Source organism: Sciurus vulgaris (assembly GCF_902686455.1).
Source record: "Sciurus vulgaris genome assembly, chromosome: 8".
Classification (NCBI taxonomy): domain Eukaryota; kingdom Metazoa; phylum Chordata; class Mammalia; order Rodentia; family Sciuridae; genus Sciurus; species Sciurus vulgaris.
In genome coordinates this window covers 21,750,712-21,775,558 of record NC_136468.1, presented here as the reverse complement: position 1 = coordinate 21,775,558, position 24,847 = coordinate 21,750,712, and the positions used below count along the sequence as shown (strand labels likewise).

At 36.2% G+C, this 24,847-nt stretch overlaps 1 protein-coding gene across 1 annotated transcript in view; it reads right to left on the bottom strand.

Annotated features, from left to right (window-relative positions):
• CHCHD3 (coiled-coil-helix-coiled-coil-helix domain containing 3) overlaps positions 1-24,847 on the bottom strand; it is a 258,741-nt gene that overhangs the window by 153,131 nt on the left and 80,763 nt on the right. Inside the window, exon 4 of the mRNA XM_079150209.1 lies at positions 11,759-11,876. Within this exon, the coding sequence (XP_079006335.1) occupies positions 11,759-11,876 (118 nt within the window). The remainder of the gene's footprint in view (positions 1-11,758; positions 11,877-24,847) is intronic.

The window sequence follows — 24,847 nt, the reverse complement described above, 5'->3', positions numbered from 1 at the left end:
TTTCCAAGAAAGGGACTCATCTCATTTTGACCTTTCAATACAATGACTGTCTAAGAACATTTATATCTGTGCCTGTGACCAAGGCACTTCTACTAATCAGAATAAGTTTTCAATAACAAAAATCCAATTTAACCAAGAAAATAGAGGCTTTCAACTTTAACTATTTTTCTTTCTTTTTTTTGAAATGAACATTTTTAATAACTAAAGAAAATTAAAATAGATGACTTCTGGAATTGGTAACCTATTCATAAAACAAAATTACTTTTATGAAAAGTCAATTTATAAGTATATAGGATTTTGAATTCTCTAAGAACCCCTGTATTTATATATTTGTTCATCAAGGCAACAGACTTGAAAGAGAAGTACATTAAAGACCTTGTCCTCATTTTAAGCAGATGGAAACAAAGGGCATAAAGAAAAGGAAGCAATTTGCCTAAAATTACATGTAGTAGAACCTGGAGGGTGGGGCAGAGGGACAGAAAGGAGGCTATTTCATAAGAAATTATTGTTCAAAACAATGTAGAAAAATAAGAAAGAAGTTTACCTTCTAGTGGTGTTCAATGACAAAACTTAGATGACTGCTACAGCTTTTTTGGCTCACAAAAAGGAAATTTCCAAAATATTTTTCCTTAACTCACAATATAGAATATTAATCTGTATGTATGAATGACAGCCTTCAACTCTCCCCTTGTTTTTTTTTTTTTTTTCTTTTGGAGGGGGTATCCTACTTTTTTCTTTCTAAAACCCTGGCAATGACAGCAAAAGTTCAAAAATCAAAGTTAACACAGTCTTCCCATCCTAACCCTGTTGTTTGCAAATCATGCTTATAATGGAATTTTAAGACATATAACTAGATGCTATGCATGATCCTAGAATAAGTCCTGCATGAGAAAAAAGGCTGCCATAAAAACACTGTTGGGGAGATTTGATAAAAATTAGAATCTGGATTAAAGAGTAAAATGATCATTAATGTTAAGTTTCTTGACTTTGACAACCAAACTTGCTTACATCAGAAACATACACTGATTTTTAAAAGAAAAGTATTAAAGCATAAGCAGGTATGATGTGTGCAACCCAGGCAAAATGATGACCCCCCAGACATACAGTACATGTCTATATAAATACAAATAGATATTTACATAAATGGTAAAGTGAGTGCAGTAAATGTTTAAAAACAGATAACTGAGTGAAATTCTTTGCGCTATTCTCAAAACTTTTCTATAAGCTAAAAACATCACAAAACCATTTAAGAAATAAATTTTAAAATTCTAATTTCTTACACTGTCTTTATATTTACCACAAGTAATACAAATAAATTATACATACATACAATCCAGCAATGTTTACAATCAATTTTTTATTTTTACATAAAGTAAAAAAAAAAAATAGTTACCAGCTCTTTCTCCTCATTCTGCCAAGTATGTGGAAACAAAGTAATTTTTGGAAAATAAACTAACTTTTATTACCTGCTGTCAATAAGAATTACTCCTTCACCTAGAAAATATAACTGGAAAATTAATGATCACATAACTATGTCCTTAAATTTTTGTTTCTTTTTCTTTAATCCAATGAATCTCCAAAATGGTCAATGGCATATTATTTGAATTCTATTCAGAATTTGAGTTCACAAGACAAACCTGTAGAATATATTCACTTTAAATTTCTCATAAAATGCAATAAATATACAAAATTGAATCCAGCGCATGAGTCAAGTGTGTACTGCTAATATACATCACATTTACTCTTTAAAATAATTGATTGCAGCAAGCCTATCTATTCTCCTCAACAAACATCCTGCCAGGTTAACACATCTTTATTATCCAAAGTGAAAAACAAAAAACAAAAAAACTGAACTATCTATCCCTGCCCATGTAAACAAAGACTTCACACTACAGATTAAAAAAGGGAAAGTTTCTCCCAAATTATGAAAACCTCTAGCAAAACTTTTTTTTAATTAAGCACATGAAAGTCATTCATATAACCAGTATGCTCTGCAATGTAGGGACTCATATGAGATAATTTTTTAATATGGAAATTTATAACTTGATTTGCCAAAACTTTTAAAATTCAAAATGGTTTAGGTAGAAACTACTTCTTCTATTTTGTATTTCTGGATGCCCTGCTCTGAAACAGACTATTCCTAACCCCTGAGAATACTATGATTATGCATGCATCATTTCCTCTAAGCAATGACACAGAGGCCGAGTAGAGTGGTCAAGACTGCCTACCTCTATGCCGAGTAGGCCCATAATGCTATGTATGTTTTCTTCCTGCACAAGTGCATTAAGGATGTGATTTCTAGTTGCCTTTTTTTTTAATCTGCAGTAATTTCTTCTTTGTCCATGTACCTGTGCCTAACAGTTCTAATATAATGAATCAAATTCACTACAGGTTAAAATATTAATAATCAATTTGGTAAGTCATTCCCCAAATCAGATCACCTAAGCCCTGGTGAGTTGTAGCTCTGGCTCTATCTGTGCAACTTTAGGTTCATGATCTCTTTAAACATCTGTTTGATCATCTCTAATAGGAATGATAGATGCCCTACCCATATCAAACACCAGATGAGACACTAGATGCAAAATCTTCATACTAGCTAGGAACACTCTGCAACTTCTTTCAGGTTTGGAGCTATGGTTCCAGGTGATCAGCAAGTTATGCTACAGGGAGTCAAATATGTGACCTCTGGATCAGTAAGGCAGGATTCAAAACAAGTGCATACACTGTGCTAAGGAAACTGTAAAAGGGTAATGTTTAATTTCTAAGCAGAAAATGTATATTGAGTTGATTTTATAATCTCCAGTTAAACTGGCCCATGACACTGATTAGTGACCTTTTCTATCAAGGAAATATTAAACAAATCTAGAATTAAATTTACATCCTATTTGGGACAAGCAAAGATATTTAGACACAGCTGAATATGCAACTGTGACCCATTTGTCATAAAAGAAGGAAGAACAGTTAGCTAGAAGACTCTGAATGTTTCATCAACAAATTTCTATGACAATGAAGACATCTGATAAGTTTACCATAAGTAATCATAAATTATTGGTGCTGATCATTCCATTATATTTTTTGAAAATAGCTGGGTACTGTCTGAATAAATCATATTTTGCCTGGGGCTATGTAGCTTACCTCGAATTATTTCAGAATCATCTAAAATGACTCATTTTTCTATTAAAATGATAAATGGACTAAATGAGGTATGTAATAAATACTGCAGGTTTGTAAACAGATTCCTGCTCTCTAGCGAATGGAGGCCTTACTTCATTTGGTAATTCTGCCCCTCAGTATTTTCAGAAGAAGTCATCCTTAAACTATAGTTAGCAAAGAAAAGAGTAAAGTGAGTCACATTGGAACAAAATGGCGAATGCCTTTATGGTTAGAGGGGAATAACCCCAGAGTTGATTCTCTCCCTTAACCACATAGTAAACATTCCCCCACATATGAGCTGGGCATTGGTCAGTTCATCTAGAACACAGAAAGGACACAACTCAGTTCTATTCAGGAATTATACCTAAACAAGAATGTAGAAAAGAAAGAAACACAGAACTGGAATATTCATTTATGTCCAGTACACAAAACTGAAATAGCTCTCATTACACATGGTACATCACATAGTAAACAATACTGCTATTCAATTTTCTACTGAATTCACTAAACCACGGGTCCACGAAGAATAGCTTGAAAGCAATTCACAAAAACTATATCAGAACTGACAGTCATGAGACTTGCCATAAAGGTAAACTGGAAAGATTACTATTGAACAAAAAGGAACTCATCTGCCTTAAGTCTCAGGCAAAACACAATGTGCAAAACACTTACTTGGGATTTGCAAGAATCGACAGACTTGATTATGCTTATGTTAAATTTTTAATATGTTACAAGTTAAAGAAAACACCGAGGGCCACATTTCTTAGCCTCTTCAAAGGAAATAAGATTATGACATTGATTCAATAAAATCCCAAGGCCCTAATGACAGTTCATTTCCGAGCAGCCCATGAAGCAAATATATTAACAATAAATGCCAAGTCATTATAAAGAGATGGAATTATAACCAGTCCTTTGCACGTTAGTTACCCATGGATTTTCACTCAGTGCTCTCCATATCTCACCTGGACACCCATAATGACCCAAGTGATAGGATGTCAATAAGCTATTTATGGCAGCACCACAACAGAGGACACCACTCAAGAAAAGTTACCCTGAGCCAGTCAGTTTGCAAGCAACTTGATGAATTTTCCAAAGTACATTTAAAATGAAAATATAACAAACACATCTTAAGTGTTTGCTTCCCACAGCTGCCTTCAAATATGGCTCCTTATTTCCAAGAACTTCAATGGCATTATACTCAACTGTGCTATCTTCCTCTCTAATCACTTTCTCAACAAGGTCACACAATCTAAGACAGTCCCTTGGAGAAAGCCAACATAAGCAAACTGTAGTCACCTCTAGACTGTGTTCACTGGGTAGGCTCACTAATTTTAATGAAGCAGTTTAATCTACACTACCAAAAGAGCACTTGGTCTTTCTCTTCCTTCAGGTCCCTCAATGTCTGGTTAGCATGGTATCATGCTTCTCTAAGGTAATATAGTGATTTTAAAAGCCTACATATTTCTGCCTGCCTGGAAAAGGAGGGGGCTCAATAAAGCACATTTAAGAAATATATTCAGCTGGGTAAGTTTTCAGCATATAGGCAATATTTAAATCTATAACTGCAAACCTACTCATTCTTAGGGCTTCTTACATAAAAAATAGGCTGGCAAACTGGAATGAACCAAGTTTCCCCTCTTCCACTGCAAGAGCAAACATACCTGAAGCTGCCTGCACTACACAGAACAGCTGATTAACAATTTCTTCATAGGGTTGTGTGCTTTCCAGCCAATAATAACACTGCCACAATACACAGGAAGCAGGACCACATGCGACAACAAAGAACATAAAAGAGGAAAATAGACTCCAAATGCTTTGTCTTGGAAACTGTAATGCCCTGCTAAATCCAAATGCACATGAGGCAAAACAACCTCTGTCTCACCTGTCTTGAGGGATGCTGCCCTTTGAAGTTCTGGTAAGCTATTAACTGAGCCAGAGGTAGAAAGAATGGGACCTGCAGATGGATTCCAGACCCTGCTTTCACCAATAACCTTGAGGAAAATATCTTAAACCAGGCTCAAATCCCTCAAACATAAAGTGGAAATTGTACATTTAAATAGTCTTCAAAAGCAAAAGCTCAAAATCATTAACTTCATTTTTGGCAATCAAAGCAAACAAATACTCTACACGTATCCAAATAACTGGGGCAAGAAAACCAGCACACAGTTTATATAGCCAGAGGGAGAACTTTAATAGAGGTTATAGTCCAAGTACTAAATTGCACCAAAAAACCAGGGAAATTTTTTTAAAATTATCTTTAAGTGTCCAATAAAAGAGCCTGAGATAACCACTGTCACCATGCAACTTCATTCACCTGGTTAATTGCAATGATGCTAAATACCCCAAGTGATCACTCTCACCCCTCTGTACACATAAATCTTGTTTGCTCATTTCAAAACTACAAACCCCAGTTGTATCCTTCGCCCTTGGGCAGAACCTCACTTATATCTGGACAGCAGAGGTATTCTTATCTACTTCCTTTAATTTAGTCATTTTTCTCCATACCCTTTTTCTCTTTTAACATAAAATTTCAACTGTCACAGTTTGAAGCACAAAGAAAACACAGAACTGAAAAGCACACAGCACAAAATTAATCAATTCTTCTTCTTGATTGCTTCACTGGTGCATTTCAGACAAAAAGGAAACTGGGGATGAAAAGTGACATTTTGGTGAAACAGTCACTTAAATTTGCAAAAACTAAATTTATGCATTTACCCACCCAATTTTTTTTAGTGTTACATTTTTCTAAACAGTATAAGGTTTTTCAAGTTCAAAAATTATAACATAGGTAAAAGAAGAAAAATCCAAGGTAAGAATGACTTTCCTTATAAGGATTACTAGAGACTCTGAGAAAAGCAACTAATTTGCATCCCCAGCAACCTCCAGTGCCTAGTACACAGTAGGTGTTTAATAAATTTGTGATGGAGACAAACAAAGAGACCAAAGAACCTACTGATTGAACATTCTTATCAAGAGCTAAAAGTAATGATGCAGTTATCTGAGGCCAGGACCTTCCCCAATTCTATACTTTACAATGTACACTTAACCCAGGACATTTTTTAAAAGCTGATGTTTAAAATTTCTATTTAAGATAATATAGAGCTACTGATACTAGAAACCTCTGTAGCTAGCCTTGATGCTTCTCTCAATCCTTAAAACATCAAACTCTAGTAATACCACTTCCCAAGTATTTCTTACACCTCTCCTCTGCATCCCTGTGGGAACTGCCCTAATTTAGGTACCACCTGTTCTCACCTGGATTAATGCCAGGTCCCCCCACTGGTCTCTAGGCTTCCAGTCACAGCTCCTCTGTTCTTTCCTTCACACAGCTCTATGAGCCATCGAAATGTTTTTTAACCATTCATTGCCCTACTTCAAACTTTCCTACATATTTAGTCCAGTGTTCTTTCGCAGGCACATCTGTCCTCTGTGTCTTGGCTGTGACAACGACTTGTGCCTCATCCCTCCATTCTCCTTGCCTCATACTTGCCACTCAAGGACTTTCTGTAGTGTTCCACTGTCCCCACGTAACCATGCTTCTGCCTACAATTGTCCAAGGCTATACTATCCCCACTCATGCACCTTGGGGACCATGCCTACCCATATTTTAAGATTCAGCTCAGGTACTACTTCACAGAAAATCCTTTCCATTCTTCTCCATTTCCTCTCCTCCTATTTCCAGGACTTGAGTAGATTCACTTCTTCATTTATTCCGTCAACAAATATATATTGGTACATTTACTCAATCAACAAATATTAGACATTTAAAATGTGTTGGAGGAACAAATGCAGATATAATGAGCTAGAAGACAAAGTTTCTGCTTTCAAAAAAAATGAAGATTGTCATAAGACTATGAGTAGCATGGCTTTATAACAGATATAGCCTTTGCAAGCATTATTCTTAATGTAGTAGACTACCACGTTATACAGCAAATTTCTTAAGAACATTTTGTCTTTTCATTTCTATATCCTTAGTACCTAGCCCAGTAATTTTCAAATAGTAATAAACATTCAATAAAACACCTGTCCTAAAAGTGAAGAAAACCATTTCATGTTCAGGTTTACAAGTTCCAGAATATTTAAATAAATATTGCCTTATGTAAGTAAACTGAAGGTTACTTTTAAGTTTAGGTTTAAAAAAAAAAAAAAAACAGAAAATACTGCATAGTTTGGTGATGGATAATAAAACATAACTAACATTAAACCAACATAATTTATTAACAGAAAAAAAGAATCAAAATTTTAATCATCATTTTAGAAATCAAATGTAATTACAAGTAAAAAAAAAGCTATTATTCTTAAATTTTAAAAAATTCCAATAACACAGCAAATACAGATAACACGTACAAGATCTTAAAAATACACAAAACGTCAAGTAATATTAACTTCAGAGGTTTTCTTGGTCCTGTCCTTTCAGTCTTCATTCTTTACAGAGGTGCTTTCCTGTTTTCAAGCAGCACATCTTTAACATGAATTTCACTTACACAAGCAAGTAAAATAACTAGAGGATGGTGGATTAAATGGGTTGATTAAAATATTCGCACAAGTCAGTGCAGGATAGAGGAGCTGGTATATTCTTCCTGGGATCTAGCATGGAAGTAACAGCTTGCCCACCCAAAGCAATTCTTCCAACAGGGAGAGTTCTGATCTGATCCAAACTTCAATGACAGAGCCATCCTGACTCTATAATAAAGTTAGCTGCTTTAAAGCTGTAGGAGGAGAAGCCTGGACTCACAATTATGGAGACAGTGATCTAAATGCCAATTGTTAGTGAGTAGGAAGAATGGGGGAAAGGGGGTTGTTGTATTTCACAGAACAAGCTGAACACACAACGTCAAAATCCAAAATGCTCCAAAATCTAAAACTTTTTGAGTGCTGGCACAATGTCACAAGTGGCAAATTCCATACCTGATCTCATGTGATGGACCACAGTCAAAACACTGACACACTAAAAACACTGGATAAAATTATCTTCACATTATATGCATATGTTGTATAAGAAACATGAATTTCATCTTGAGATTGGGTTCCTATCCCAAGATATCACGTTAGGATAAATATTTCAAATCCTAAAAAAAATAAAAAATCCAAAACACTTTTGGTCCCAAGCATTTCAGGTAAGGGATGCTCAACCTGTGGCCTTCCGACCCTCACCCCAGTTCTCCTGCTCTCTAATTACTTCAAATATGGAAACCCAACTCTCTTTTCTAGCAGGCTGCAAGGTCTGGGTTCTAAATAAAAAGGAACGAACCAATGTTTGGCCATCATTCTAAGAGCCCCACATGTTAGGGTTAAGAACAGCAGCAATGGGGAAAAGCACTCACAGCAGGATAATGCTAACATCCTTGGGGTGACTTTCACATGAATTGTGGGTTTGGAAGATGCCCACCCCTCCACTGGGAATCAAGGGGTGTGGGACAAAAGCAGGCTCACAGTTCACACCACACCACAACTCTGTTTTAGAGAGTGCTAGGATGCAGAATCTGAAAACTTAAAGCCTACATGGAATATATATGTGAGGGAGTTGGAGGGGGGAGACAGAAAGAACTTTGTGCCTCTAACCATTAATGATAGATGACATTATTATTTTCTTAGTAATTTTTATATTTTAAAAATTTTCTATAATATAGGCTTAATAATTAGGGGGAAAACTCATTGAAATACATTAAAACGTGATCACACAGAAACCACGTTTATAGATGCAAAAACTTTTGCCATTCGGTATAAATGTCTTCAAATGTGAAGGCTTTCTAATTTCAGAGTATAAAAATATGCAAACTATAATCTGTCTTTGGGTTATACATTTACACATACAAATAAAATATACAAATTTGGTGGCAAGTAAAAAAACTATTTAAATAATAAACAGGAATATTAGTATAATTATCTTTGCATCATGACAGTTGATTTTAATATTTTTTGGATTCATTTTCTCATTTTTTTCAATAAATAGATATATTTACTATATTATCAAATATTGATAATTGGAGAAATATGGTAAATAACTTGGGAATTATCTAGTATCTTAATTGCCATAAGCATCTATGGGCCATAACATACCATTCAAATGTCTAAGAACATTCAAGTTAGGAAGAGACCTCTGAATCAGCTAGCATCCAACTATATAAATTCTACTTTTATTCCCTTAGTGCTTTGAGGACTCTATTTGGCCAATATTGTGATAGATGGTGAAATTTAGGAGTAGTGAGTACTGTAATTTGCCATCTGTACCATACAATCCAAGAATCAGTAAGAAAGAGATCTACAAAATAGAATGTACAGTATCAGTTTCTTATGCTTGACCAGCTAAACAACAACAAAAGTAAATAAATAAATAAAAATGAACAATAGACAAGATTTATTAGGCAAAAAGAGAAAATGGGCTGAATATACGCTGTTCCACCCAAACTACATAATATTTGAGTTACTTCTAAATAAATCTTTTTATACTTTCACATTTCTTGTGAACACTCCCCTCTTTATATACCTAGCCACGTGTGTCCTCGTGTGTACTTAATGAGTTTTTTGAGTTTTATAATCTTAAACTAAGTGAACGAAACATTATATTCGAAATCAAGAATAAGATGCAAAAGGCCAGAAAGTAGGAGATGAGGAAATGCCAATCAAAGATTCTTCTGCCCACCGGAAAAAGAATTTTCCTCCCCCACCTTCTTCAAACATGAGCACTTTTAACCCTCCTTTCCACTCCATCCTTAGCCTTCAACTTGGGAGACTGCAACCAGCATGGAAATGACCTTTCAACCCACATGCCTGACATTTTTCATACTTCCTCAAAAAACCCTTCAGCTTAAACATAGAGCAGATGTAATTATCAATTAGATTACTCAACCCTTGGTGTCTTTAATTCCAAAATTATTCCCCTTCCACAGTGACTGTGTCACTTACACTCTCTGTCCCACTCAATGTGTGGCTGCCAGTCAGTCCACTGACATTTCTTTATCGGTGCATCACCTCTGTTCTAGCTTAACATCTGCATATGCAGCCTGGACCTGCATCAGTCACTGAAAAAATTAGTTTATTATAATATTAACTTTCCTTTTCTTTTCTTTTCTTTACTTGGATCTGGTCAGAGGTTAGCTTTTCAAATAAGTGACTGAGGTAAAGAATAGGAGAGAGGGGCTGGGGCTGTATCTCAGTGGTAGAGCATTTGCCAAGCACATGTGAGGCACTGGGTTTCATTCACAGTATTGCATATACATAAATAAAAAAATAAATAAATAAAGGTTCATTGATAACTAAAAATATATATATTTAAAACAAAAAGAATAGCACAGAATAGTTCACAACAATTTATTACACATTTCACAAAGAACTCAAAGAGAAATGTTTGAAGCTTCCCAACCCAAAGAAATGATAAATGTTTAAGGAAAGGGAAATGCTAACTACACTGATTTGACCTTTGTATGTTGTATACATATACTGAGTTATCACCTTGGAATCTCTAAATATGTGCAATTATTATATGTCATTTTAAAATAAATGAGAAGAAAAATGTCAAACTTCCTAAAATTAATATTTTTCAGTATTAATAAGTACTGCAAAACAGAGCAACAGACAGACAGGCTAGGAAAGAACTGAAACTGACCCTTCTCTTACAAAATTCAGCAATTCCCAACAGCCTGCTGAACTAGGAGCTCTGGCATTCACAAGTCCTCAACAATATGGTGTCTCCCTGTCCACTGAGGACTGTTCCTGGAGAACCAAGGTTCTGAGGAGTCACATCTTGGATTCTAAGAAGGCTGTTATAGCAGCTGAGAGGCAAGAGCACAGGTTTCAACCAGAGCAGGTCCACTTTTACCTACTGATGGGCAATCATTTAAGAATTTATGTTGAATATCAAAGGTAGAATATTATTCAGCCATTAAAAACCACATTTCAAAAAAATGACCTGTCATACAAGAAAATATTCAAGATGAAAACCACTATATATATAGCATTATCCAAATTCTTAAAAATGTAATAGACCTAGAAAAAAATATCCTAGAGGGAAACATACCCCAATGTAAACCATGGTTACATCAGAAAGATGGCCTTAGGGGTGCCTTTTAAACTTTCTTCCTTCTATTAACAATCTTTTTTTGAAAAGACATTTATGTATCTTTTTAAAAATAAAAAATATATTTTAAAAATTACTGGTTCCTTTCAAATTAAAAGATGGTTCCATAAAGCCCTTGGCTGGCATTTTCCCTTCCTAAAGCCCAGAGAGTAACTGACTCACCTTAATTCACTTCGAGGGGGTCTTCCCAGATGAACATCTGGTAGTTGCCAGCAGAAAGAGAAAGAAGGCTGGGCAGCTGGCCCCAGAGGTTTCAAAGATAATAAAACTCAAAAAGAGAAAAATGCCAACAGCCCAGCGCGATACATTTGCCTGTCTGTGAGCTGGTCTTTCTTTCAATACTTCTGAAGTTACCTCAAGTCCTTGGTGGTTAATCTTTGTTATTTGTAAAAAGGTAAACCCAAGAAAATATAAGCAAAGAGAACATGAATATTCTCAACAATAAAAGTGGCACAGAGTACTTAGCTCTTTCCAAACATCCAGGATTTCCTTGGAGGCAAGAAATATTTATCAAGCTTCAGGACTTACCAGGTGCTTGGCCTTGGCACGCTCCTCCTCGCTGGAAATCCTCTCTCGAAGGATGGCTCTGGTCAATTGCTCATTAGCAGCAGCCCTCTCTCGCTCCAGGTCCCTGCTTTGCTTTAGTCTGAAAAGACAAGAAAGGTCCACTTAGAAAACATTTTATCAGTTGACATTATATTTTGTTAAATGAAATAATTAAATAAAGTGCAGCTACATACCATTGTTAAGTGTCAACAGCTGAAATCATCTTGGCCCACAATTTATAAAAGTTGGTACCAAAGTAAATTCTCATGCAGCCTCTACCCACACATTTGAGAAAACAATTCAAATCAATGAGACAGCTTATTGATTTGACTGTCAAACAGATCTAAGTTTTACAAAGTTCTTCTGTAAAACTGAAATCTCCCCAACTAAAAATTTCACCACTGGTACTCCCATCTATCTTCTAGAAATTTAAGTAATAAAACTAACAAGCCATGGGGATCTGCTATGCTATATATGGTGTTTAGCATCTTCAATATTTTCTTGTATTCCGTTAACAAATATTTGAAGGTTGATGATTATTTTCCCCCTAAAATTGACTCAATCCAACTATTTATTGAACATGTACCAGGCATTGTGTTAAGCACTGGGACATAGTGGTGGTCAAGGTGGACAGATTCCTGTGCTTATGGATGCTACATTACAGCAGGAATGAGCTAGTAACACAATGAAGATATATTATGGCCCAATATATCACTCCCATTTTCCAATGATCCTCATATGCAAATATGGCAACCCCTTTCAATAGCAGGCAACTCACTTCTGGAATGACTCCAATGCTTCTCTAGGCTCCAAACTACACCTAGCATTCCAGACACTGCCTAGCAAAATAAGACAACAGAACCTCAGCTCTCTGAATCCAAACACAATACTAGTTCTATTAACAAGGCATAAGATTGCATTAAGTTTATCAGTAACCTCATCACACAATTAGACCATATGAAGTTACAATCCACTAAAACCCCTCATTGTACATGATAAAGATAAATTACTTTGGCACTGATTTTTGCCATATTGCCAGGCAGAGAAAGGCATTCAGTAATCACTGAATGAGAGAACATTTTAGTCTAATCTCATGGACAAAGATTTTCTGATTGCCTTTTCTTCTTTGATAGAATAACTCTTCTATACCATCATATCCCCAAAGGTATAAGCTAAGCTTTAAAAGGAAAAGGTAAAATTGCTACACTGATATAAAACTGAATGATACAATAAGTGTGAAATGATGAGCACCAAATTTTACTCAGTACTAGCCTATCAAATTTTAGCTTTAAAAAGATTCTTGAAAAAACTAAGAAGATAAAAAAACTTCTTGTTATTATTTTTAATTGCCACATCATCCTGATACTTTGGAATTCTCAGAAATCAATAACACAAATTTTTTTAATAAAATATATTTCAGTCAGGAACCATGGCAAACGCCTGTAATCCCAGCAGCTTGGGAGGCTGAGGCAGAAGGATACCAAGTTCCAGCCAGTCTCGGCAACTTAGCAAGGTCCAAAGCAACTTATTGAGAAACCTGTCTCAAAATGAAAAATAAAAAGGACTGGGATCTGGCTCGGTGGTTAAGTGCCCTTGGGTTCGGTTCCTAGTACCGAAAATAAAAATAAAAAATAAAAACAAATTAATAAGATATATTCCAAAATTCTAAGCTTTTCATATAAAAAACAAACATGTGTAGTTTTGTGTCTTGAAGAAAGAAGAATGACAGAAACAAATTAAGACCTATACTTTTAAATTCTCTAACGTTGAGTAACCTTTAGGAAACTTCCTTAACCAACAAACACAATGATGCACACAGGAACAAAATTTCTCTAAGTTATTTCATAAAGACCACACAACAAGTTCAGCAACAGTGATATCAGTACATCAAACTCCACTGGACGTGCAAGAGAACAGCAAGAATTCAAGTACTTTCCCAGAGCATTTGTTCTAAAAGTGTGGTCCACAAACCAACAGCAACATCACCCAGGAACTTGCTAGATATGCCAGTTCTTGGACACCACCTCACACCTATTGAATTAGAAGCTCTGAAGGTCTTAACAAGCCCTCCAGGTGTTCTGATGCATGGTCAAGTTTGAGAACCACAGTTCAATACACAAATCCTGGCAATACACCAAAGGAAAGTGACATCAAAATGGAGTGGTCCACATGAGGATATTGCACTGATAAGTGCTGAGGTCATTAAATCAGATTACAGAACTGTGCATTTAAAGCACTTTTGTGAGTATATTACTACAAGTAAAAAACATTACCTATTTTACATGTGAGTTGGAAACTGACATAAAATAATAACATTACTATCTTTATGGATTACTTACTACATGCCAAGTGTTGTACTAGGCAATTTACATACACACACACACACACACACACACACACACATCACAAAAATGACATTAATTAATTCATAAATATAAAAACGAATTGTATAAACTATATTTTATCACGTAATTGGGTGTATCAAATTTTGAAGTACTATTTAAGAAAAACTTTTTTTCTTAATGAGTTTATTTATATTTCAATTTTAATTACAAATGGAGTTATAAGTGGTTCATATTAAATATAAGATCATAAATTTTGGCAAGTAAATGAAAAAGAAACAAAAACATAAGCACAAAATCTCCAATGTTATAGTAAAAATCCAGGCTACTTAGTTTGCCATACCTGCCCCAGACGAATGAACTGTGAAGCTGGAGTCCTGAGTCCAAGTCAAGGCTGCACCCTGCTAGCTGCGTACTCTTAACTTCCCTGAGTCCTATTATTCTCACGGGAAATGAACTCAGGTGATGCCTACCCATAGCGTTCTCCTAAACAAACACGTAGTCTGAAGCTGGCACAATGACAAGCATCAGCAAGTGTCAGCCAACAGTAGCCATGACAGTACCCAGGACAGGTCAGGAATACAGAGAAAGCAGAGATTTTCTGAGAAGAAGGAAATCCCCAAATTCACTAAACACACTGTGACCACCAAACAGCTTCTCTTCCCAATTTTTTGCCTTACTTTTCTTATCAAGGATTTCTTGATAATAGGAAAATTTACTCTGTAGACACTAGCAGCCCTTGACTTTCCCATGGGTGTCTCTCTCCCTCTCTCTCCCCTTCTTTCTCTCTTCCCATTTGCCTGTGAACTCCATAAAGGGAGGAACTGGGTCTAGTTTTGTTAACTGCTATGTACTCAGTACTTATAATCATGCCTGCCACATAGTAGGCACTCAATAAAAACTTGTTGAAAATATGCATGCATCAACGAATGAATGAATAGCATATTTCTAAACATAGACAAATATGAATAACAAGCTACAGATAACAGAAGACTGAGGGATGTATGAAACAACCCGAAAAACAAGCTGGATCCTTGTCCAACATACATGCAGCACATATGTGATATGTGATAAAAGCCAGACTACAGCAAATGACCAACAACAGAAGGGTGTGACCCTCTCAGATCTCTTGGAACATCCACATCTAACTGAGTTTGATCAGAATCTGAGAGATTGCTACAAAGTCACTAAAAAGAAAATTATTTTTCTTTCTTAATAAATTCTTAGAGTTACTTTCATTTATCTTTACAAATAGAACTGCTCAAATTCCCAAACAGTTTATTTTAAAGGAATGTGTGTTCTGCACAGTGATTGTGGAAAAAATAGAATTCTGTATGTTTGGGCATTTGGCAGAAGGACCCAGAACAAATTCTCATTTCCTATTAGCTACTCAGCTGTAGAATCTAATAAACCTCAGTTTTCTCACCTTTAAAATTTGATGGCTGAACTACATAATTTTAAGATCCCTTGCAGCTATACATTTTACAAACACCACACCTGAAACATATTATTTTCATTCCATAAAAATGCTTGAAAAAGATGGTAGCAAGGGATATATGAAACAGAGAGGTGTCATCTCCAAATTTTTATTCAATGAACACTTACATTTCTACTAATTCTTAGACTTCCCACTACTTAACAAAAATGGTACACTAGGTAAGAGTAAATGGGATTCACAAATTCACTCTGTCGATGATCACTGGGTGACAGACACTGTTCTGGTTATTGAGAATAAAGTGATGAGGAAGAGACACAGTCCCTGCCCTCATGAAGCTTAATTAAACGTTAGAAATGATCCATGCATTATTTTTAAATAAAGTTGCTATGACCCTACATGGGTGGCAGTGCTTTGGACTTGATGTCTAAAGGGAATTAACTGAGCTACATAGGGAAGGAGAAAGTGTCTTAGGCAGAGGGAATGCCAATCAAGTCCAGAAACACCTAGAAAGAATTATAGAGTCTCATGATGACCTTCAAAGGGTCCCAGAAATTTTAAATGGCCTCTGCAAAAAATGTGGTTTTCTTTCTGATTATTTTGGAGCACAGAGTTTGAGATAAATGGTGCATTAATTGAGGCTTGTCAAGTTCCTTTAGAAGTAAAAGCTACAGATTAGAAACTTTCAAATTGCACTCTTCCTCCATCTCTCCAACCCTCCCCTCCAAAACATTAATCTACAGCAATTTGTTCCTCTAATAAGTTTCCTCTTCCAATGAGTCATTTAAATCATTTAATGATGTACACCACTTCACAAAGAAAAACTGCTTATATGTTCAAAAGCTCCCAATTCTTTCTGGAGATTCTCTCTGATCCCCTTGTTTCAGATCCCATCAAGATACTCTATTCACTGGCCATCTATGAAAGACAGATGTCTGTGTGGCCAACCAGTTTTTCTTGTTTTGAGCCGAATGAGATGACCCTGCTCTCTGGACCTCTGTGAACTCTACTGCCCAGTGGTGGATCTAAACATCAGGAGCCATGTTACTTCAAAACACTCCCCCGGGGAAGAGTGACACGCTCCCTGCCAACAGGAGGCAGCACTTCACTTGCTCTGTTAGGTGAAAGAAGCATGGAACCAAATAAGTCTTTCATTATTAATTGAGTTTCCAAAGATTTAAGAATCATCTCCAAACAAAACTTAACACACCCACCATCTGAGCGAATACATTCCCCTTTTTATTTATTGGCATTTCTTACTTATTATTTTAGATCTCATGGTCTAATATTATTCTACATTAAGCCCCTGATTTAAGTTTCATTTAAATTTCCTGCTTTTAAATACATATCTCCCCTCATTTAAATTCTCTAGAATTTTAAGCAAAGAAGTAGGAGTTTAGTGTAAACTTTTCTTATTTGCATTAAGTAATTGGATAGCTTGCCAAAGCTTAATGAAACAAATACCAGTTGGTGCTGCCCATACACCCCAAGTCCTAGCAACTCAGCTTTTCTCCCAATCAGGTGGGAGACTTAGGATACACCAGCAAAATGAATTCCTAAATATCAGCCCAATCTCCTATAATGAATATTATTACATGTCCTTCTAAATGAGGGGGTGGGGAACCTTCTCATATATATTCAACTCACATATACATCTGATATACAATCCAGTTCTATATATTTCAGTCCTGGAGTAAAAACCAGCCAGTGTGATTTCATTCTGAAGAACTTAAAGGTTTTAAGAAAGTAGAAGGGGAATTTTAAAGATAACTTTATCGAGGCATTTTTTTATGTACTGAACTTTGTCATCCTTCAAGAGAGAAGCATCCCTACCTCTATTTTTAACAATAGAAAGCTGAGACAACACCAGAGGCAGGAAAAACCCTGATCTGATTTCCAATGCCACAGTTCTTAAACCTCCTTAAGAGTAAGCCCCACTACAAGAATTAGTTTCCATTCTGTTATTCATTTTTATGACCATATAGGACAGTTTTTAAAACCTATAGTATTCATAGCTATTTTGAAATGCTTTAATTTGTTTTCACTATATTAAGGCTTCCAATAGCCCTAAAAGTTTCACTGAATCTAAATGCTGCTCATTTGACCACTCACATATACTCAGATTTATCTTCATGTAGGTTGACACATAAGTAATTCTATATGATTCTAACTTAGAAAATTACTTTATAATTTAATATATAGGGTCATTATATTACTGAGAAAAGGTTGATAAGAACCTCAGATAATGGGTAAGAATAAATGGGAAAATGCAATTGTTTAAGATAAAACTATTTGACTAAATGATTTATCTAAAATTGAACTGTGGCCATTAAATACAGATAATATCTACAAACTATTGCAGTGTACTTGATTCAGAAAGACCGTTTCAAACACTGGAAGAGAAAAATGAGTAACTATAACCTCAAAGGTCATTTTCAATGCTAATGATAAATTTTATTTTAATGCATCATACTTTGTCAGAACATGCTGAACTAGCATTTGAAATACTGTTTACCATTCATTTTTAAACAGAAAAGCTGAGCTGGGTAATCTAACAAACTAATTATTAGACTATTAAAATAATGATAGAATAAGTATACAGTTCTCCATTTATAACTTTACAAAAATAAAAGTACACAGAATACCTAACATTTTTCAGCACTAATTGTCTCAAATCTTAGAAAAAAATATACATTGATATTTCAATATAAAATCCATGATCATGAATATGCATTAATATAACCATGCTTGTCCATGATATCTGACAGATAAAGAATTAATATTTTCTTATGTTTACTTCATACCACACACAGTTCTAAGCACTTAAGTATAATTCATTTAATCCTCACAACAATCCTAGTGAATAGATTATTATATTTCAGAAGGGAAGCTGAGGCATAGAGAAAATATGTAAAACTGAGTCCTACAAAAGGTATAATTAACTTACTGAGTGTGTGTCACAAAGCCAAGGATCAAACTCGGTACCACTATAATACAGACAGTGGGTAGTGTCTGGCTCTTGGTAGGCATTCAATGAAAATAAAGAATGAATAAAGTAGGAGCATATTGCAGTGGTTTATGAAACACAGGTACTCTTTATGTAATGATAATCCAGCAATATATTCTTTATAGAATGATAATTCAGCAATAAACAGCATTGTCTTAGAAAATAGAATGATCTACAATCTAGCAAACCATATACTAAGTAATAGTATTTAACCAGCATTAATACCTGGTTGTGAAAATGAGCAAGAGGACATTAATTCTGGTCATCTATTTTCTATGCAAATATTACCTAAAATGGCAGTCACAATTTAACAAGGGAGGCTTCCTTCAACTGTGGTTTGGACCTCGAATGTCTCCCAAAGGTCCATATGTTAAAGTCTTGGTCCCCAGGGAGGCACTGTTGGGCAGCAGTAGAATCTTAAAGAAGTAGAGTCTAGTGGGTCTTTAGGTCACTAGGGTGTGGAACCCTGGTCCCTTCCTCTTCTCTTTTGCTTTGTGGCTGGTAATTAACTGAGCAGTTTCACCCCACCACATGTTCCTGCCATGATGTACCGTCTCACCACAGGTCCAAAGTAACCGTGCTGACCAGTCATGGACTGCAGCCTCCAAAACTTTGAGACAAAATAAACACACCCTTTACAAGTGGATCATCTCAGGTATTTCTAACAGTAATGGAAAACTGACTCACAAATTCCTTTCCACATGAACAATCTAAAAATATCATTTTTCTTTAATTCACACTAAAATTTTGTCACCGTCTATACATTTGCTTGAGTAGCTAGCTTCAAAATGATGCAGAAGGAAAAAGAACACAGCCCAAAACTAGAAGCCCATAACTATAATTGGGGATTATTCATAACCATAATCCTAAATGGTCTTCATCTTTCCCTTCTAGATGATGGACTCCTATTTACACACTGTATATTATTTTGTACCTGAAGTTCTTTTTTCAATTCTCATTTGGGAACAAAATACCACCTGCCCTGGATTTCCTGGGACCTCCTTCTTCACAAATATTTTCTGTTACAGCACTGAAAAGTACATTTATATTTGCAAAGTATTTTGATTTTGGTTCACAAATTAATGTCACCATATACACGGCACGGCCCCTGTACCCATTTTCCCTCAACAATTCACAAACTCCCTTGGAGGAATTTATACAACCTAAAGCACTCACATCTTCCTCTACTAGAATGACCTATAGCCACATCTTTGTCTGGCTTGAACAGAATATTTAGAGGCATCTTGAACCAAGATGATCAACTTTTTATATTAAAGTACATCAACTGTCATAATTGTCAAAATATAGTTGAATAATGGTAGAGAAGGTAAAGACACCAACCATTAAAATGTGCCATATAAACAGGGTTTGGATAAAACCTGTTTTATAGAAGGTAGAGAAGAAAATGCTCATGCATGACCTATTACTACTAAAAACTTGTTTAGAAAATATGGACGCCCCTCCCCTTGCATCCTGGCCTGGAGCATCCTTCCTTGAAAGAGTGGTACACCTGCTATGTACTAAGATGCTGGAAGAGCACAGCCATGAATTCAGCTGGAAGAAAAAGGAACTTGAGAACAAATGCAGGCATCTCAGGTAAAACCCTTTCATTGGTCCCCACTGGGCAAACTATCAAGTCCTTGCTCTAGGCAGATGACAATGTGAAACGGTGGCAACCTGACAGACATGAGTGGGTTCTCACAAAGAGGACTCTAAGTTAGAGGAAATCTCAGTATATTGACATATATGCAACAGACATCAGGCCTTTTACATTGTTTTGCACTGAAGAGTGCTTTTTCATACAGGATGCATTTGCCAGGACACATACTTGAAATTATGTCACTGGCAAGTCTTAGGAACCCTTAGAGATGACATTGCCATTCTAAAGTTTGTGGAGGGGCACAGTCCATACTTCTCTTCTATTTCAAAGGACCTTCCAGCTTGAACCAAAGTGCCACCGTCACCCCCCATCAGCAGTTGACCTCTTGACTGTAGAGCTGGCAGAGGTGTCGTGGCTGGACCCGCTGCTCCCTGAAGATGCACATGAACACTCCAACTAACCTGCCCCCACCCTTCTCATGGGAGATACTCAACATCAAAGCCTGGCATACGCCTCCATCAAACCCAGAGTAAACATTTTTAAGAAAAGCATGATTCCACAAATTCCTTTTTTATTTCTTTAAGTCCAGTAGTTTTCAAATTTCTAGTCATTTTTTATTCATACACTGAACTAATTTGATTGACACATAAAGGTTAATGACTGTTGTCTTTACAAACTGGTTTGGTGATTATTGCATAATTGTGCTTTGCTATTCTTTTCAGAGCTTTTCACCTTTGATTGTGCCTTTTCTCATATTTCTTTTTGTTAGGTACAGCTTTGCTAATCCATGGATCTTTAACCTTTATTAAGATTACAACAAATTACTTTTGTCTTAACTGCATTTAATATAAATACTATATAGCTCGTACGTGCGTGTTTAATGTGTGTGTATTAACAATCTAGGAACCTTGATCTTAACATGGGTAACTGTTCTGTCACAATTATTAACAGAATAACTGAAATAATTTATTTCTTCCTTTTGATATTATTAACTACGAATTTTACTTTGTTGTCTCTTTTTTCCCTTTGCCTTGTTTTCCTGATTCTCTCAAGTTACCATATACCCCAAATGAACAATAACTCAGAAAAAGATGTATGGATTTTTCTATTCTAGCAAATGTTTCCATTCTGAACACTCACACTTTTTCCCTATTTTCATTTGAAAAGTTTCCACTATTTTCTCAACTACTCCCCAGCAAACCTGATAAGATGAATCATTTGACTACTTGGACTTTCCCCACAACACAATTCTTGGCTAAGAGATCAGTGCTTTTAAATTCATACAGTTCTTAGACTTTCTCCTCAAGGATTTCTCTTCAATGTCAAGAAACCTTATTAGCACATTTATGAGATGTTCCCAGTCTGCTATTCACACATGCAAGCCAAAGACTGATCCCCACGGTTGCTTCCCCTCCTCTTCGTCTTCATCTCTACTGTGGTCTCTGTGGTAGCTAACATGGTCAGAGTCCTTCTCTAAGTACCCTCCTAGGATGGACTACTGTGTTAGATATGTAGCTATGACTCTCAGCTTCCCACCCCTCTTCTACTTTCTGCTTCACAATTGGGTCTGCAATAGGGGATGACAATGGGAGACTGCAAGGCTGGAGAAAGAACAAGATCTCTCTGGTCTGCTCCTGTCATATCATTCAGGCCTCACTGCTTCACACCAGTGGCCACCTATGCCTCCTGCAACAGCAGAAATCTGGGATATGGTTTGTTCAAGCTTACACAAGCGGTCTCACTGCAAGCCACCTGGAGACACTAGTCTCAACCACTGGCACACCAGTACCAGGCACGATGTACCCCATTTCAGAGGTCTGAGTTGTGGTGTCACAGAGACCACCTCCAAGCTTCACTGTTTGGACAGCTCCCACCTCTTCCCATCATGCCTCCAGCAGAGACATAGTGCCTACTTCCTGCCAGTGCTGCCTCTGAGATGCCCTGAAGCTCCACTGTCCCATAAGGTTCCCAAGAGCCCTGTGCAGTTACTGCACCCAAGAAACATAGCTAGTACAAATAGAGATAATCTTAAGTAAAAAATACACAGTGGAATTTGAGAACTCCATATGGGAGGAAAAAGGATGTGACAGGTTTCTTTAGTTAATTTTATATTGACTACATTGAGGAATATAAATACAATTATTTTATCTATTTCTTTTTGCTTTAGACATAGCTACTAGAAAGTTAACTACATAGATGATTCATATTATACTTCTATTAAAGAGCACTGCCTTAAGAGTTAGGTTTTTTGTTTGTTTTATTTTTGCCTTTAGAGCTTTTAAATGCTCATTAACAATTCTTACATGAAATTCTTCCCATAAAAATAACTCTTATGTTTTGTCTCCCTAATGGACTCTGCCAACTAGCTGTTTACATTAATATATTCTCTAAATCCTGACATATCTGTGGTCCTGTTTTCTCCTGAATAGGTGAGAGATAGCTCAGTGGATGATTCTGGGATTTCAGTTCTTTGGCTTGGAAATCTCCAGGTGTCATTCCATCTTCTGCCTTCCGGTTTGCGGAAGCAAAGCCTAAACCCAGGATGATTCCGTTTCCTTTACAAATTAGTTGTTCTCTCTGTTTGGAAGCTTATAAGATTTTCTTTTTTATCCTTTGAAATTTTTTCTCTTTATCCTTCAGAAATGTTAGCAGTCTATGACTAGGTGTGCATCTTTTCTCATCAATCCCACCTAGAAGAAAGCATCCTTTCAATTTACAGGTTCCAGTTTTTCTTCAGCTCAGTGAAATGTCTTATATCATTTAATTATCACCTCTCCTCTAACTCTTTCCTTTGTCTCCTTCTAGAATTTAGTCTGCTTCATCAAATATACCATGCATAGGGTTACTGACCCCCACTCTTTAGTATGAAATCAAGATGCATCTTAAAATTGATGGTGCCTTACAATCAAATGGCAATAGTTGTCAATGGTACAAATGCCAAAGCACCACTACAATGTTCCAAGAAGTCTTGCAAGAAACTGCCTTTCCTGAGTGCCCTTCTCATTTGGCTTTTACTCTTTGACCTCAGTGTCTAGTGGATGCCTCTTTATTTAAGCTGCCTACTAATCTGTGCCTCAGGTCCAGCTGCTGGGCTGCCTTAGCTGGGGATGTCTGCTCAAGTGTGGGAGATGAGGCAGTCTCTGCCTCAATGGCCAGTAACATACCACCAGTTGACAAGTTTGCAGCCCCCTCTCAAGGGAACCTGGAAAGAGTCTGTTACCCATATCCCACTCACCCAAATCAGTTGACAAGAGACACGGATATGAAAAAGTTTTCTTGGGAACATTTACACAGAGTGAGGCCAATTCTCTGGATGCTTGTGTTATGCCAAAACCAAGCCAATGGCTCCCACCATGGCTAAACACTCTTCCAAGAATGCAGATGGTAATGAAATTGACAGAGAGAAGAGAATGGAGGTGCTCCATGCCTCCAAATTCCTAGAATCCTCTCCACTTTTAAATTTTCTATTATATCTTTATTTAAATTAGAAGGTTATTTAAAGAATTTTAGGGCAGAGTTAATAAGTGAAAGTTAGATGGGGCAATCTAGGGGCCTGTACATTAATTTTTATGGAAATAATTTCTCTAAATCACCTTTCTACCATCAGCTGCATTTTCAAAAAAAAAAAAAAAAAAAAAACAAACCTGAAGATTTAATGAATTTCCCCCATACTGGAAGCACTCTGAACTCTCCATTTACAGATAATGAAAACTATTAATACCAAACACAATCAAATAAGAGTAGTAGTGACAGAACGACACGAACCATCGTGCAGTTCACTAATAACACTCAGACATGACTCAAGTCAGGTTTTAGATAATCAAGGAATAGATCGCCCATATTTCAGATCACTATTTTGGTTAAATATTACACAGTAAGAAGTCCAAGATTACACTCCTTGGCAAGCACCTGTTCTATTATGCTGGTGATAAACATAGTCAGTCACTGTACAGGTTAACCAAAATAAGAAAGAATGACATCCTCTTTTGAAAGCTGAATACCTAATGAAGTGATATGAGAAAACAGGAAGACCATCCTTCTCCAAAGGAATACATGCTGCAAAACCAATTCGGTTCTCAAAACTATTTGAAACTCAGAAGAATAAATAGCTGCTTAAGAATTAAATTTTACATCACTGGGCACAACTACAATGTTTTACCATTAGCTAGTTAAACAAGAACCTTCTAAAAGAATCTCCACTCGTCTCACTTCTGAATAAAGATAGTCTATTTTTCACTTTTTTTTTAACCTCCTTTACAACCAACTGCCAAAGAAATCTGAAGAGTTGATGGGGACTGTACCTCAGACCAGCAGCGTCTCTCTGATAAAAATCATCGCAGTGCACGGTGGAAGTGCACCCGACAACGCAGCACCCACCACCCGACTCCACGAGGCCCTATCCTTAGATAGCAGCGACCAGTTTTCATGCCTCTTTGACAGTATTCATCAGCTCAAACTTCATTTCTTGGCAGATGCTTTATTTCTGGTATTCCTTATGAAATCATGCTAAAGAAAAACAATACAAAATACACTGATCTGAAAACCACACTAAGCAGTATACTGGATCTTATTTTACTTTAATTTTCACCTTAAACATAAAATGAGATGACAGAATAGTGTGAAGAAAAGAAAAAAAAAAGTGAAATTTTCAGTGATTTTACCTATTGTCATTTTAGGATAACTCTTG